Source organism: Mastigoproctus giganteus, chromosome 3 (genome assembly GCF_048544385.1).
Source record: "Mastigoproctus giganteus isolate SK-2022 chromosome 3, ASM4854438v1, whole genome shotgun sequence".
Taxonomy (NCBI): Eukaryota; Metazoa; Arthropoda; class Arachnida; order Uropygi; family Thelyphonidae; genus Mastigoproctus; species Mastigoproctus giganteus.
In genome coordinates this window covers 227,136,870-227,154,895 of record NC_143577.1, presented here as the reverse complement: position 1 = coordinate 227,154,895, position 18,026 = coordinate 227,136,870, and the positions used below count along the sequence as shown (strand labels likewise).

Sequence of the window (18,026 nt, the reverse complement as noted above, 5' to 3'; positions counted from 1 at the left end):
TGATTTATCGTTTGGCACTAAGAGGTTATTACCGACTAACAATGAAAAAGACTGAATTCATTTCACTGTTATTATTTCACTTTGCTTAATTATGCTTTTATCGTCTGAAATAGTTCTGTTTTCACTGCTAGCAAACGATTATTGAGAAATTCATTAATAATATTGTTGCGTCATCTTTGTTGCAGACGACAATTTATTGGCGAACGAAGCAATAATGAGAAATAACAATAGTCATCTTTCATTGTATGAATAATGAAATGACAATCGTTTGGCACTGTTTCAAATTCTTACTTTTATTATTATGTAAATATCTCGTTTTATAGCTTCTGTTTTATATAAATATAGGCATTCAAATGTTTTCTTTCTTCACTTCTGCAGCACTAGAAAAATGAAACATTTGCAAATATTTTCTGCTGACGTTTGTCTCTTAATGTAGCATCCAGCATATGCAGTATGACCAAGGGAATGACAGGACAATATCTAAGAGTCATCAATCACTTCTTAGACGGATCGGCCGCATAACTGACCACATTTCTTTTTTTTTTTTTTTGTCGTGTCTTCTCCTCTTAGTTTTTGTTGTCTTCATAAATCTGTGCATTCTGGTAAGTTGTTAGGAGAAGCATCTTCGCTATATTCATTGGAATTACATATGGTTGTGTGCACAGCCTGCAGTACAAGAAAAATAAATTATATTAACATATTTATATCTACAGTGGCATGTTCACTTTCCACTGACGTATTTGAAAGTCATTTCAGATTCATGAAATGGAAATCATGAATTCAAATTGCATCATGGAAACATGAAAATTTCAACAATTACAATAGATCATTGTAATAAATTGAAAATGAGAGCGCTCGCAGCTAAATCATAAGCATATTCTTTAAAAGTATTCCTTCTACACCGCCCCTTCAAAAGTAAATGCATTTTGCGACGTCTTTTGCAAAACGAAGGACAATAATTCGCCTCTATTTTCTTTAATCCTTAGTGTACTTTCTGATATATATGTCTTCTTTCTTCCTTAACTTTAAAAAAATTATAATTAAATAAAAAAAAAAAAAACTGTCGAGTTTAATTTGTTCTGTCTCACTTTGGGATACAAAATAGTAAATATCTGACAAGAATAATCTAGTGATCCCCCTTCTGGGGAAAGTCACTAGATTATTTTTAAATACATAAGCAAAATTATTACCTACAATGCATTTGTGTCTTCTTAAATTATTACTGAAATCGCTATCATGGTCTGATAACCCTACAATGATACAGTTCGGTATTGCGTTTGTATATGTGCGTCCTAAAGGTCGGGTTGTCTGTTTTATAGACTTAAAAAAACTTGAATTTTCTGGTGGAAACGTTGGATTAGTGAAAAATCCTAAGAAAAGGTTGTCAGGTAGGCAAATTTCCAAACACTAGAGCCGGTTAAGCACCGTTTCGTTGCTTGTTGGCTTCTCATCGGTGGGCGGGCAGGTATTTGTTGCTATTTGTTTAAAAGTAGTGCAATACCAAGGCAACTAGCGATAAAGGAAAGGAAAATATTTTTGAAAAGTTCCAAATTAACCACTTCTTACTTTTAGAATTAGATATCAGTTATTTTGGTAGGCAACCTCCGAATATATGGGACTTGCATAAAAGAGATCGGATTATTGAAACCATGCTGGACCTATAAACATAATTTTATTATTCATATATATAAGGCTTCAGTTTTGTTTAATTGTTCGAAAATTAATTCATTCAGCACACTGTTAATGAAAGAAATAAACGAATCCACATCTGCGTGCTGTTCCAACATACATTAATCTTTAACATTTAAGGGAAAACCCTTTTATTGGTTGTGCCAGTTGTACCGCAAGAGGCATTTGCCCCCCTCCCCCTGTACCTGCACTAATATGTCATTAAGGATATTGGCAGCAATTATCATAAATACTTTTATAAACGATGCACAAAACTCATAATCATTGCTTATTTAATATTTTGGCATCATTACTCTCTTCTGTTTTATGATCATTTCTAAATAGCAACCATTCTTTGTTATTTACAGAATCTAAAGAACCAGATAATGACAACCAATGTGTGGGTCGAGCAAGTAAGTGTCTTGAGAATAAAAGCAAGCTTTTTGTCCTTCTTTTTGACTTGCCTAATTATTTTAATCGAATATTAACGACTCTGAGAGCAAGTTCTTCTAAATTGTTTACCTCTTCAATTAATTAATGCACGCAATTTGTATTTTTCGTTAACGAGGAATGTTAATAAATGCATCTAAAAGATGTAAAGTATACTTTGTTACTTAAAAGAGTCGTGACTTCATAGATGACGTCATCGCCAACGCTTAGTAACACTTAAGCAGTAAAAGTAGTGCATCAGTAACATTTAAGTGATGCTTAAGTAACACATTTAATCACTTAAGCAGTAAAAGTAGTGCATCAGTAACATTTAAGTGATGCTTAAGTAACACATTTAATCACTTAAGCGTCAGTAACATTTAAGTAACACATTTGATTACTGTGTTACTTAAGCTTAAGTAACACATTGCTTAAGTGATTACTTAGCGTCATAAACACTTAAGGAACATATCGTTGGGACGTCATAGATGACGCTTAAATAACACTTAAGCAGTGCATTAGTAACTTAAGTGATATTTTACTGATGCTTAAATAACGCATTTAATTCAATCACTTAAGCAACACATTGCTTAAGTGATTGAATTAATCACTTAAGTAATTGATTAATTAATCACTTAAGCAACCTATTGTTAAGTAATCTATTGTTGCTAAGTAATCACTTAAGCAACACATTGCTTAAGTGATTACTTAGCGTCAGTAACACTTAAGTTACGCATTTCAGCGTTAATAACGCATTTGATTAAGACGCTTCAGTAACACTTAAGTAATCAAATGCGTTACTTAGTCATTTGACGTCATGATACGGTACACATGTTTTAATATCGTTTACTTATTATGGTGTACTATTCTAAGAATTATTTCCCCTCTAGTTTTTATTTCAAAAATAAAAATTAGAAGGGAATAATTTTTTTATTGTATTACTTTTTTTTATTTAAAATTAAAATTAAATCTGTTTCAATAAAATTAAATCTGTTTCAATAAAATTAAAAGATAAATGAATCGAAAAATCCCTTAATGTTATATATTTTGCAAGAAACATTATAAATGTAAGATTAAAAATACTATTGTTTCTACGCTCACAAAATATAATGGTATTTTCATTCTGTCATTTGGCCTATTTAGGAGTGGAATGATTATAAGCTCAGATGGGATCCGGAAGAATATGGAGGAGTTTCGAAACTTCATGTTCCAGCAGAACAAATATGGCTGCCGGATATCGTACTTTATAACAAGTAATTAGTTTTTAAATAATTTCCGTTGTTATTTTTAAATGTGATTGTTCGCTGTTCTTACCAATTTATTAGAGATAGCGCATCCCTCCCGATGTAGGGAAAAACCATACCCTGAATGGTAGCCTCACAGCTGTTGAGCATGAATTCCATTGGGAATCTGGAACGAAAAGCCACAGCTCTGAGAACCTAAAAAATATGAAAGATGTGAGATTCATTCTCAAACAGAAATGGAATAACTTTGATAGTCCCTAATGATGCAACGGGGGATTAAAACTGCCATCAATAGTAACGGTATGTTCTTTAAAACATTTGAATACTCACCCCAATTGGCTTCTATCTGGGGCCACTCAAGATAAATAAAATAAAACTGTAAATTCTGTAGGAAACATATCGAGTAAGGCTCCGTTCATGGTGTGTTTGCAATTATTTGTAAAATCATTGCAAATTCTCCAAAAGTGATGACAACACAGCTGAGTGTACGTGTTAAATAAGCAGAGTGATGATTTTGAATCACAGCACAAAATTGTAAATTCTCTGTTGGTGTTAATGTAGCAAGTCTCTAGTTTCTAGTGGCAGGCATTTGGAAATTAACGTTAGGTTTATTAAGAAATCAGAGAAACATCAAAGAAGCTTCTTCCACTGATTATAAATTTTATCTAAGTTCTGCTGATGATAGCACATTGCATTCATTCTTCTAGTTTGAGAAACTTTGCCATGCCTAAACAGCCTCAACTACTGGAACACCCCTCACTAATTTCTTACATACCGATCTTCAGCCAAATCTCCGCTGGAGCTAAGATAACTTAGTCAATTTCAATCCGTCTATAACCCAGTCCTCTCTTATATCTCTCAAAAACGATCCTTCTTCTCCTATACTTATTTTCGACGATACTCAGATTTCTGGACAGGATCACATATCTCAATTAGGGATTATCCTGACTTCTAATCTGTCTTGGAATAAGCACATCACAACTACTGCTTCCTCTGCATCTAAAAACCTGGGCTGTTTTTTGTTCTCGGAGGATTTATGATAATTCCTGCTAATCGCAAATCCTTCCTACCATCGAATATTGTTCCCATATCTGGGGGTGGTGCCCACAAACCTCTATCAGGCTTTTAGATTCCATTCAAAAGAGGGCAGTCAGGTTAATTAATGACCCGTCCTTTACAAAGTCTCTCCACTCTGTCTCGTGGATGTTTTGTTGAATGTCTTTTCTATAGATACTTTGGCATCTATAATTCTCTCAGTCTCTTCTAAACCAGTCAGAACAGCTTCCACATCCATCAACATCGATTTACCACCCAACTCCAAAATCATATAACCAACTTTTCACTTCCTCATTCATCCATTTGACTTCTATTTTCTGGAAACTTCCTTTACGTGTGTATGGAGTAAGTTTTTAATGCCAAACAGACAGATCTTTATTGGATTCCTCCAGCAAGGACCGATCTCCAAACATGCGCAATCTTCGCTAGCTTCAAAGTGGTTGAGAATAGAGTGACTCTATTAGTTGACTCGATGTTCATCGTAAACAACACTCCCTCTTTCTCAATCAGTTACGTTTTTTTTCTTATACACACGAAGTTTATATTGGTACCCATTTTTTAAATCGGAAATACTGTTGTTTTACTACCGAAACAGTTTCTTCCTCCCAACATCCCTCCAAAGCCATCAGCTCATGTCGTTTGAACGCCTTAAGTTTTAGCGACTGCACGAACTCCACTGAACTTCTTTAAGGAGAATCGACATACGATTAATGAACGCAATGTTTGTATCGAAGGTCTAAGTGAGCTTCCTCGCAGAGCGAGACAGAGGAGAAAAAAAAGAAGAAAAGACTCTAAGGAAAAGAAAAAAAAACAGCAAACTTTTTTTGTGTTTGTTCCGGAGATTTCTACGTTGCGAGAAGCACTTTGCAGGGTTTCTCCACTGCTGCCATAATCCACTTACATAACTATCTCATTAGCTCCCCGAATCATCCCCACTCTTGGCTGATTGTGCCCTAAAGAAACATCCAGCAGGACAGACGAAAAGGTCTAATCAAAACTAACGTGGCAAATGACGGTAAATATGGGGTGCTTTACGTCGGAGATAACCTTTACCCTAGCGACTTGGTCCAATGGGCAAAGCACTTTTTATCGAATCCTTACAATAGACACAGTGGTAACAACATAAAAAAAACTTGTTTTGTTTGTTTCTTTTTTTTTAGTGCTGATGGAAACTATGAGGTGACCATTATGACAAAGGCGATACTCCATTTTGACGGGTCAGTAATCTGGAAACCTCCGGCTATTTATAAAAGTTCGTGTGGAATAGATGTAGAATTTTTTCCTTTTGATGAACAGACTTGCTTCATGAAGTTCGGCTCTTGGACGTATGATGGTTATACGGTAAGAAATTTATCTTCATTTTTAACAGCAGCAACATTTATGTACGCGTTATATCATACCCCTAATATTTTGGCGAGTCCTTAGGCTAGTTCGCCCATTAAACACCAGATGGCGCTGTTGCCTAATTAGCATATGTTGATAATTTCTCCTAATTGTGACAAAAGCATGCAGACTTTCTTTATAAAAGGAGCAGAAATAGTCATTAATTTATAAATTTAAAGTTAAATTTTCCTTCATTTGTACATTTTAAGATCGTTTTGAAGCAAGTATCATGTCGGATATAAAGATTGAACAGCGATATGTGATTCGTTATTGTGTCAAACAAGGTTTAAATGCACCGGAAATAGTTAAAGCGGTGACTGAAGTGTCTAATGATTGTCTCATTGCCATAGGTGCCGAGGTTCTGCCACATCCCCCTTATTTACCAAACTTAGCCCCGTGTGATTTCTTCCTGTTTCCAGGTATGAAGAAAGCTCTGAAAGGCAAACGTTTCGCGTTCAACACAATGAAAGCATTTCGCAGTCTTTCGATAAATGGCTTCAAGAAGCATTTAATGCATGTATAGGACAGTGGCAAAAGTGTGTAAAGTTCGAGGGAGAATATTTCGAGAAGGAGAAATCCACAGAAGATTCAGATGATAACAATTAAGATAAGATCTTGCACTAGTCCACGAAATAAATGATTACCCCTCTTATAGATTGTTACTTTGTTATTTTATTTTAATTTTGATTTTATTTAGTTATATATATAAATTATAGATTATTTTATATAGTTTATAGCATATATTACAATTAGTAAAAGGCAGCATCTTGATTTCGAGTTTTGTCACTGATCTGGCCGATAACAAATATTCTCACGATATACTCTATGCCAGTTCCTGGAACTGGAGTCTTTGTTTGGAATATATTTTTTTCCTTCCAGTTCCGTAATATTTTTAAAATTTGAATGACTGTACATAAACAAACGCTTAAAAAATATTCTTGAATTACACCACATTTAATTATCTTCTTCTAAAATACGTTACAGTTTGGACAAAATTTCGTTTAGAGTACTACAGTTAATAAACATAAGCGAAAGCAAGCACCTTCAGTTAATGTTAAATTTACGAATATATGTATACGTTATTAAACTTTAACTACTTAAATAAATTATATTAAAATAAATAATAATGTATTTATTCTAAAATCATTTAAATATATTTAATAATTTTAGAGTAATTTTAAACACCTTTTTCTAGCTCATTAATAATTCCTATATAAAAATATTTATGAAGGGGAAATAAATGTTTATGGATTGATTCTTCATTGTTTATTGAAGATTATTCAATAGTTTGTAGGCTCTTCATTTTAAAGAAGTATTTAATCGATCACACTCTTTATTTTGATAAATTTTTGATAAATTTTTGTCATATTCTCTTCATTTTTATAAAGTAATTGATCACAATATATTCTTAGTTTTTGTCATATTTGAACATTTTGGATCACAGAATTCTTGTCATATTTGAACATTCTCTTTATTTTGATAAATAGAGAGAATGTACAAAAACTAAGAATTTTAGTTCAAATTCTCAGGTCAAACAGACAGACCTGAGACAGACAAAAACTTAGATTTTGTGATATTCTGTGATCAATCACAAAAACAAAACAGACGAAAGTTAGATTTTTAGTTAAACTAAGACGAGAATGCTCAAATACCACAAAGTTTTTGTCCTATTTGAATTGATCACAAAATTCTTGTCATGTTTGAACATTTTCTTTATTTCGGTAAGTAATTGATCACACAATTCTCAGTTTTCTCAAATTTTGACCATTCTCTTTATTTTGATAAGTAACACTGATCACAGAATTCTTAGTTTTTGTCATATGTGAACCTTCAGGCGCCTCCGTAGGCAGGTGGGCAGGAGCAGCAGTGCATAGCACACGCTTCTTGATTAGACCGCGGTTCGAGCCCATGACCATTAGATGCGGAAAGGTCAGGGAATGACCACCGCATATCCCCGGAGCAATATAGCTTTAGTTATTAATGCTCCTAAAAACCAAATAATATTTGAACATCTCTGTATTTTGATAAATTTTTGTCATATTTGAACATTCTCTTCATTTTAATAAGTAATATTAATCACAGAAATAATGAGCTCTTTTGCCATATTTGAACATACTCTTTATTTTGGTAAGTAATCGATCACAAAATTCTTATTTTTTGTCATATTTGAACATTTGTTTTCAACTAAAACGAAGTATAACGGTTTAAAGTTAGAACGATTGTTATCGATCGCAGTAGATACGTTCTTGAGACTGCAGAAATCCATATCTATTGTGAATTGGAAGAAGATTACGTGAAGTACTTACTGTATGCCTTGTTATTTCAGGTTGATCTCAAACACAAGCATCAGACTGACGACTCCAACGTAATAGACATGGGAATTGACCTCACCGAATTTTATCTAAGTGTCGAATGGGACATAATAGCCGTGCCGGCTTTGAGAAAAGAGAAATTTTACAGCTGTTGTGAAGAACCTTATCCCGACATTACCTTCAATATCACCCTTCGTCGGAAGACTCTCTTCTATACGGTGAACCTCATTATCCCGTGTGTGGCAATTTCTTTGCTGTCAGTCATTGTCTTTTATCTTCCTTCTGACAGTGGAGAAAAAGTATCTTTAAGTATTTCCATCGTTCTTTCTCTGGGCGTGTTCTTCCTTCTGCTGTCGGAAATTATACCTCCGACATCATTAACGGTCCCGTTACTTGGTAAATACCTGCTGTTTACCATGATTCTTGTGTCTTTCTCAGTATGTGTTACCATTGCCGTTCTCAATGTGAATTTTAGATCGCCTTCCACCCACAGGATGGCGCCGTGGGTGAAGAAAGTGTTCATCGAATTCCTTCCACGTGTTTTGATGATGCAAAGGCCGGACGAGAACGAAGACAAATTAACGGATCAGTTGGACGAACTCCAGGAACATCCTTCTGGGGAAAAGCCCTTGACGGGGGACTACGAATGCACTTTTCATGGTACCTATGCAGTTCCCTCAATGGCAGAAGAGATCGTTGGCTTGGAACCTGGTGTTAGTGCAACGTCTAACGATAGAAGACTTTCTCCTGAATTGGAAAGAGCCGTTTTGAACGTAAGGTTCATTGCCCAACACATGGAAAATAGAGACAGCTTCTCAGAGGTAAGATCGTAATGGTAAAATTTTTTTAAAAATATTTTTTAAATGCCAAAACATAGTGGAGTCAGCAATTATCTCTAACTCTGGTTATGTAGCATTGTATCGAAAACTTTTTGCAGGGAGGTATATGCAAGTTGTTTCATAACCTATGGGCCATACTTTCAGGACCTGAAAATAAAGAAAAAAAAAGTTCGTAGAAGTTCGTGTATATGTCCTCAAAACACTATCACAGCAGTCTCATCTTTTAAATAAATTGCCAGTTAACCTTTTAGTGATGCTATGTTTAAAAGTAGTGCAGTGCCAGGGAAGCTCATTGCAGAGGCAAGTTTCTTCTGATGTTAGTATTAAAACTATTGCATTATTTATTAGTCTAATGGAATTAAAGGTAAAGATATTTGAAAACATATTTTAAAACATTTTAACTGTGTGCACCAGTCTACTTCCCCATTTTCTCCCTTCTCTTTTCCATTTTTTGTTTTCTTGTTTCCACTCTCTTGTTATTCTACTCAACATATATACATCTTTAACTGTCAATTTCAATTTTCTATACCACTACTACTGTATACCGAGCGTATATTTCATGTCAGAAACGACGCCTACACATTATTGTCTTTCTTATGATTTCAATGGTTGGCCCCTGAAGACGACATTATATATATATAATATTCTTATATTTCACTAGAAGTGACGGTAGTGTAGCTACTTTACACACCAGATTTTATCTCTTGTATTAAAGTACTATATTTACATTTGAGAGATGTTTTGTCTATTTTAGTAACAACATTGTGACTTTTTAAGTAATATGCATGCAATAAAAAATACCGCACTTGGAATTTTTCTTTCAGATATAGATAATAGCATCCTCTTTTGTGGTGAGTATTACGTTTAACTATTTATTCACTTCAGAAGCGTTGAGCTAACAAAATGTTTGAAATAAGCAGGATAGTGTCTGGTAAAGCTCAAAAAAAAAAAAAAAAAAAAAAGAAAAAAAAAGAAAGAAAGAAAGAGTAACTTTAATTATGTGTAATGATATCGATGTTTCTTTGTGTGTGTCCGTATGCGTGTGCTGAGTAACAAGGACCAAAAGTCTCCGTGGTGTGAAACTTGACAGAAGAGGGGAGCGCTAAAGAAATTCAGTGAACGAGATAAGTTCGTAATTCAATTAAGGCTATGACGTGCCAGAACAATTGTGTTTGTGTAAGCCTAAATTAAACAGAACACCTCTACGTCTTTGACAGCTCTTTTCCGTCTCCACGTATTACCAGCTCAGGTGCTGGGTATTTTGCACACGGGTATCTTTTTAAGGCGATCCCATCAGGAAACTTTAACTTGGAACACCGGGCAAGGTCTTTGATTCTCTTCACAAAACACCATAAGTCGTTTAAATTCTAAATCACTACCCAAATGTTACAGTCTTCACTAATAATTACTTTCCATGTTACGGTGATCATTAAATTTGCATTTTTATGGCGGTATTGAGGCCGAAAAATAAAATATTTTCCTGATTTTTTACTCGTTGCTAATTATGCGCAGAATGAAATTTAACTTTACATCAAGTTACCTTGATATTGCACCACATTCAAACAAACGTCACCATCAATAAATCAGCCATTCTACGCCATTGGTTAGTGCAGTATATTGTTATAATCATAAAAAATCATGCTCAGAATATTTTTAAAATCATGTTATGTATATTTTTAAATCATTTTATATATGTTTTTTTTAAATCAATTTATAATCATTAAAATCAAGCGCAGAATGAACTTCGCGTTTACGAGTTGCTGGTATTGCACCACCTTGAAGAAAGTGTCATCATCAATAACCTACGTCATTGGCTAGTGCGGTATATTGTTATAATCATAAAAATCATACCCAGAATGTTTTTAAAATCATTTTATAATCATAAACAATGATGTCCAGAATGAACTCTGCCATTACAGCGAGTTGCCTTCATATTGTACCACCTTCAAATAAATGTCATTATTAATAAATCAGCCAGACTACGTCATTGGCTAGTGCAGTATATTGTTATAATCATAAAAAATCATGCTCAAAATGATTCGCTGATTTTTTATGATTATAACAATATACTGCACTAGCCACTGACGTAGATTATTGATGATGACACTTGCTTCAAGGTGGTGCAATACCAGCAACTCGTAAACGAACGCAAAGTTTATTCTGCACATACCTATACATATACCTATTAAGAAATATTGTTCAAGGTTTAGGCCTAAATGGTTATCTAATGAACTAATGAGACTCGTGACAGTGAAGAAAAATGCTTGGGATGCATATAAATTATCAAGTGACTCAGAAGCCTATGGCAGATATAAGCTAGTCTGTAATCAGGTCACAAAGGAGGTTAGGCAAGCGAAGGCAGATTACGAGAAATCCTTGGCAAAAGATGCTAAGAAAAACAGCAAGGATTTCTTTACTTATATAACCTCTAAAAGGAATGGATGAATCTGATTGGTCCACTTGATATCGATGGTTCGACTGTTGATGATCCTGCTCAGATAGCAAACAAACTGAATGAGTATTTTGCATCTACATTCACACGTGAGGAATTATTAAGGTTTGAAAATGGCAGAAGGTTATCAAATTGTAGCAGGATACATAATGATTTTGTAATAACTGAGAGCAAAGTGGAGGAGAAATTATTGAAGTTAAACATAAGAAACGCACCTGGGGTGGATGGGATCTATCCAGTTATATTAAAGGAGGCGGCAAAGCAGCTAAGCAAACCCTTAGCCATAATTATGAGAGAATCCTTGGACTCATGGGAGGTTCCCACGGACTGGAGATGTGCAAATGTATCCCCAATTCACAAGGGGGGGGATCAAAGGGTGACACGAGTAATTACAGACCAGTTAGTTTAACTTCTGTTCCGGGTAAAATAATGGAGTCACTGGTTAAAGATGCATTGCAGGATCATCTAGACAAGACTGCAGCAATAATTCAGACACAGCATGCATGGGTTTGTTAAGGGAAAGTCTTCTCTGACAAATTTGATAGGATATTATGATGTGGTTACAAAGGAACTGGATGCAAAAAATAATTTTGATATCATATATTTGGATTTCAAGAAAGCTTTTGACACTGTTGCGCATGGAAGACTATTGTACAAATTGGAGCAGAATGGTATTAAGGGTAAGTTGCTACAATGGATAAAAGGATGGTTAAGTGGGAGAAGACAAAAAGGTGGTAATCAATGGGTGCTGCTCTTTGTGGACTAATGTTATTAGTGGAGTCCCACAGGGTTCGGTGTGGCGTCCACTGTTGTTTTGTATATTTATCAATGATATTGATGAAGGTATATCAGGCTTAATGTCGAAGTTTGCAGATGATACAAAGGTTGGCAGGGTTGTTAATGACAGCAATGGCAGTGTGCTACTGCAACAGGATCTAGATAATTTGGGCAGATGGGCTAAGAAGTGGCAACTGAAGTTTAACCTTGACAAATGCAAAGTACTGCATATGGGTAGAAGTAACCCCAGAGAAACGTACCAACTGTGTGGTGCTACACTTAAGGTGGTAGAAAATGAAAAAGACCTGGGAGTAATTGTGCAGTCAGATATGAAGTTTTCTGAGCAAGGCAGACAGGCTGCCAGGGCAGGTCATGGGGTTTTGTCAATGATATATAGGAATTTTGCTAGCAGGGAAAAGGAGGTGATTATCCCTCTGTATAAGGCAATGGTCAGGCCACGCCTTGAGTACTGCGTACAGGTCTGGAGGCCTCATTTTAGGAAGGATGTAGATTTACTTGAGCGTGTACAGAGAAGGGCAACAAGATTGGTGAGGGGAATTAAGGGATCCTCTTACTAAGAGAGGCTTAAGATCTGCAAATTGCAGTGGCTCGAGACTAGGCACTTGCGAGATGATCTGATTGAGGTGTATAAGGCCTTGAATGGGTTGAGCACGCTGAATTCTGATGGGATCCTTCCACTTGTTTTGATTACGAAAGTAAGGGAGCATACATTGAAATTAAGAAAGGACAGATGTAGAATAGATGTGCGGAAATTTGCCTTTAGCCAGCGGGTGGTTAATTGCTGGAACAAACTTCCATCTGTCGTTGTGGAAGTTGATAGGTTGAATAAATTTAAGGAGGAACTGGACAGGCATTTGGAGGGAATGGTGTGATTTTTTTTTTTTTTTTTTTTTTTGGCTGATGCTGCATAAGCTCATACATTTGCTTTCTTGCATCACATGCCACTACTACTACTACATGATTTTTGTAATTATAAATTGATTTAAAAAACATTTATAAAATGATTAAAAAACATGCATAACATTATTTTAAATTCGCCTTTACGAGTTGATAGTTTGTTGCACCACCTTCAAACAAGTGTCATCATCACTAATCTACTTCATTGTCTAGTGCAGTATCTTTATTTGTCGTACCAAATTTAAATATAGGTTTACATTGGTAAGTGACAAATTCCCTTCACGGCAGAAAATGCCAGGGGATTACCATTGTTTTAATCATAAAAAATCATGCTCGAAATGTTTTTTAAATAATTTTATAAATGTTTTAATCATTTTATATATGTTTTTAAAATCATTTTATAATCATAAACAATGATGCGCAGAATGAAGTTTGCCATTACAACGAGTTGCCTTGGTATTGTACTACTTCCAACAAATGTCACCATCAATAAATCGTCAATCCTACATCATTGGCTAGTGCAGTATATTGTTATAATCATAAAAAAAAAAAAATATATATATATATGTTTTTTTAATATTTTACATGTGTTTTTTGAATCAATTTATAATCATAAAAAATCATGTGCAGAATGAACATCGCTTTTACAACGAGTTGCTAGGTATTGTACCATATTGAAACAAGTGTCATCATCAATAATCTATGTCATTGGCTAGTGCAGTGTATTATTAAAATCATAAAAAATCATATTCAGAATGTTTTTAAATCATTTTATAAATGTTTTAATCATTTTATAATCATAAACAATGCGCAGAATGAACTTTGCCATTTCAATGAGTTGCCTTTTGTACCACCTTCAAACAAATGTCATCATCAATAAATCAGCCATTCTACTCATTGGCTAGTTTATTGTTGACATAATCATAAAAAATTATGTGCACAATGCTTTTAAATCGTTTTATGAATGTTTTAATTATTTTATAATCATAAAAAATCATGCGCAGAATAAATTTTGCCTTTACAACGAATTTCCTTGGTATTGCACTGCATTAAAACAAATGTAATCATCAATAAATCATCAATTCTACGTCATTGGCTAGTGCAGTATATTGTTATAATCATAACTATTACTCATGTTCAATAAATCATGACTCTAGGTAATATCCACTTAGAGGATTGATAACTTCTACCATCCATCGACACATTGTTAGAAAAAATGATGCTACTTCTCGACCAATCGCTTTATGAGTCAAAATAAGCAAAGATCGATTATGCCGACTGGCCACAAATGGAGGAATGGTAGCGAGCCTGAAACGCGTTCACTGTCGGATGATCGCATTTATCACCCCTTCCCCCCCACCACAATCGAGACGAGGATGTGCGTCTAGAAATATTTGTCGCGGCGTCTGGCTACAGCAGATATCTTTCGGGTCAAAGTTCTTAGGGGTTTAAGTTCTCTAAAAGGCTCGTGGAAGAAGCGTTTGTGTTACAGGGAGCCTCTGAGACCAATTGTAGACGACTTACAGGGAGAATGACGGATACGGCCAGTTTATACCGTCACAATACTTCGCACTGAAATGAAGGATCGTCTGTTAGCGAGGATAGCTGAAGGATTTTCAATATAATAATATCACACTGTACCCCCCTTTGCGTGTGTTGTGCTTAGAGTGAAGAAAAAAATAGAGAAAAGCTAGCGAGCAATAATACCATTTTTATGTCTTCAAGTTTCTTTCAAGGCTTTTTTAATTTTTTTTTTACAAAATGGCAGATGATTAGAGCTTTGAGCGCCTCATAGGAACAGAATAGTGAACTAAAATAATTTTTCTATCAAAAATGACGTATGAATGTGACGTGTTTACATGTGACACGTAATAGCCAATGATAGATAAAGATACCTCAACCTAGTAATTATGACAGATTCCATATAGATTAATAGCTAACTATATTTGTTTTATTTTAAATATTTCTATATAAAATAGAATTATCTACTAAAAACTGTATAATATGATTAAAATAAACAGTATTTTTTAAATTATAAAATAGCTGGTATTCAATTGAACGTTTCGAAATAATGAAGGATTTTAAATTGTCTAGTAAATGCAGATGATGCTGTACTTTATTTTTAAAGGAAAGTTAGGATATGTAATAGTGATTGTTAATAATAGTTTTACTGAGTTACAAAAAATATTATATTTTTAATTAATTATACTTATTGCTTATCCATTTATAATCTATGTACGATATTGTCCCACGATGTGAATTTTAGTTCTTTTGTGAGAAAGATAATGTTCACATAATAACGAAATTCGCTCCTTTTCCACCTACCTTGGTATTGCACCAGCTTTAAAGAAATGACATAGATAAAGAATAAGACACTGCTGTGATCGCCTGTTTCAGGACTCATTTTTAATCATTACTCGTTTTAAATAAATAGAAGATTAACCTCTTTATCTCAAGGTAGCGCAATATCAAAGAAACGTCCTACAAATTTTGTAAAGATAGAGGCTGGAATCTTGTTCCACTTCGCAGGCAAGGCTGAGACTAGTCATAAGATGAATCAGATTGAAAAGCGATGTGATCTAGATCCTGAAACGTACCTAGATCTCCTCCGAGGAGATTTAGGTACGTTTAGCTTGTAGAATCACTGGGTTGAGGTGCCTCAGCACGTGTTGGAGAGTGGTGAAATTATATTTCGGATGCTTGGACATTACCCAAGAAAGATAAATTTGATCGACACCAAATTTTAGGGTATGTTTTGTTGATCCCAAAAAGTTTCAGGCCCAATTTTGATTCTTAGCCTCTAGCCTTAGTCTGAAATTTAACTTATCTTGTTCTATAATTGCACCATCAAGGAGCTTACATGAAAGGCAATGAAGTGATTTCCATTTAAATTATGATGTCGGCATTTCTATCGATGAGAATGAGATTAATTTGATTTGATTATGCTGGAATTATGCTGGAAAACGGATGTAAACAACAAACATAAAACAAAACTTTTTAGAAAGGATATTTTTAACAAAAAACATCTTTTGATCTTCCACAAAAGTTGATATTATACTACACGTGTACGTACAAAGAATATCTATGAAAAGCATATTTCAACCTAATCTTTTAATATCAGCATTGAACTATTGAAAATACAGTAAAGGTCCATGCGATACATTTGAAATCAGAAAGTTTTTCCTGCTTTCTGCTCTCAGATAAAGGCAGTAGAGAATTAGGGAATTATCCAGTGTTCTTGTGATGTAAACGGAGGAATTCTACAAGATCGCTGTTGCACAGCAACGACCTCCAAGAACGTAGCAGTTCTTATTGTGCCTGTTTTAAGAAAGATTTGTTTACTTTTCGTTTTAAATATCAAGTTCAATGCGTGCGTTACTCAATATGCAGACATCTGGTAACCGTGAACTTATATATGTTTTTTTTTTTTATATTTTCCATTATTTTTTTAAGGCTTCTCTTTTGTTTATAGCTTAGGGCACACATACCTTTATATTCTCCATATTCTATATTTTTTAAGTTCAATTTTACTTTACATATTATAATTCTTCATTTATATGCCTTTGCCCCATTTCTTGAACTGCTTGGTTCAGCGTGTTTCAATTATGTATATATTTTTGTTTATTATTTATTTTTTTATTTATTTTTTTTTTTTTGCAGATAGAAGGTGACTGGCAGTTTGTCGCAATGGTTTTAGATAGACTCTTTTTGTGGATCTTCACATTCGCCTGCGTTCTTGGGACCGCAGGCATCATTCTCAGAGCACCCGCCTTCTACGACGAAAAAGAACCAATCGACGTCTTGTTTTCCAAGGTAACCCCTAGGCTACAACGCCATCTCCCAGACTGATTCACGGAAAAATGGGTAAAACAACTTTTCTTTCTGAGCATAACAGCAACACTTAAAACTGTCAAAGTCCATCTGAGAGGGTTCTGCGTCAAAGAACTCTGACATTGGCTGTTGTGCACAAGTGAAGCGTTTATTAAGATCTGTCAGAAGTCGTGTTCGACCTTCCTTCCTTCCCTTATTGTTTTCTTTATAAAAAACAGAGGCAATGTTTCTGTGTGTGCATGTGTGTGTGTCTTGTCTTTAGTATCAGACTGCAATTTACCTACACAAAGAATTCATCTAGGATAAATTTCATCTCTCGATAAAGGCAACTTCTTTTATTGACTTAACATCTCTTTCAAAGCTTCAGGAGAAAATAAAGAACGTCATTTCAAACTCTGTAGGCGTATTTGAATAAAAATTTCATTCGCTTTACACGGAGAATAAAGAGTGGAATTATTTGTCTAGCTTAATGCCAAAGAGAATAGAATTACGGGTCTGTTTTTTGTATGTCTAAACGTGTCTGCATAGCAAAAAGGTTATTTTACAATTTTTATTTACGAGTATATATTCATTCTTGAAGGGAAAGCGTGATTGCGTAATTAAAATGACTTCGTGTGTACTTTGTTACCAAAAGTAAATAAATAAGTAAACATTACGTAAATGGGCTAAAAAAAAAGTTCTGTTTATACTCCGGTATGACTACAAAGTCAGAGAAGTTTACAACTAATAATTTTTACAAGGATATAATCATTACCGTATTTAGCAATCACGTGAGGTCGAACCACGATCAATTTAAACACGTGTGCTACTGAACTTCTGCGTTGATCACGAGGTTATGTCAGACCCAGTAATGGGACACTCGACAAAACAACATCTACTGATCAAATTTTACTATGGATGAATTAAAAACAAAGGCTCTCCAATGGAAAACAATTTATCCATTTCATCCGAAATATTTAAATATAATATCAACACAGATCTGTTTCCCAGATTCTCTGAGTTCGTTTCTGCATTGCTTATAAAAGACCCCATCTTATGCACCAATTATTCTCTAGCATCCTACTTTCCTCTACAATATTTGCATAATACGTGCTTATTCCTTCGTGTCCTAATACTT

At 34.5% G+C, this 18,026-nt stretch overlaps 1 protein-coding gene across 1 annotated transcript in view; it reads left to right on the top strand.

Moving 5' to 3' along the window:
- The window catches only part of LOC150088804 (acetylcholine receptor subunit alpha-like 1), a 65,383-nt gene extending 48,270 nt beyond the window's left edge, over window positions 1–17,113 (top strand). The window contains exons 2-6 of the mRNA XM_090370907.1: window positions 2,037–2,081; window positions 3,241–3,350; window positions 5,558–5,738; window positions 8,107–8,913; window positions 16,739–17,113. Coding sequence (XP_090227033.1) covers window positions 2,037–2,081; window positions 3,241–3,350; window positions 5,558–5,738; window positions 8,107–8,913; window positions 16,739–16,927 — 1,332 coding nt within the window. The 3' untranslated portion in view covers window positions 16,928–17,113. The remainder of the gene's footprint in view (window positions 1–2,036; window positions 2,082–3,240; window positions 3,351–5,557; window positions 5,739–8,106; window positions 8,914–16,738) is intronic.
- Window positions 17,114–18,026: the final 913 nt, after the last annotated feature.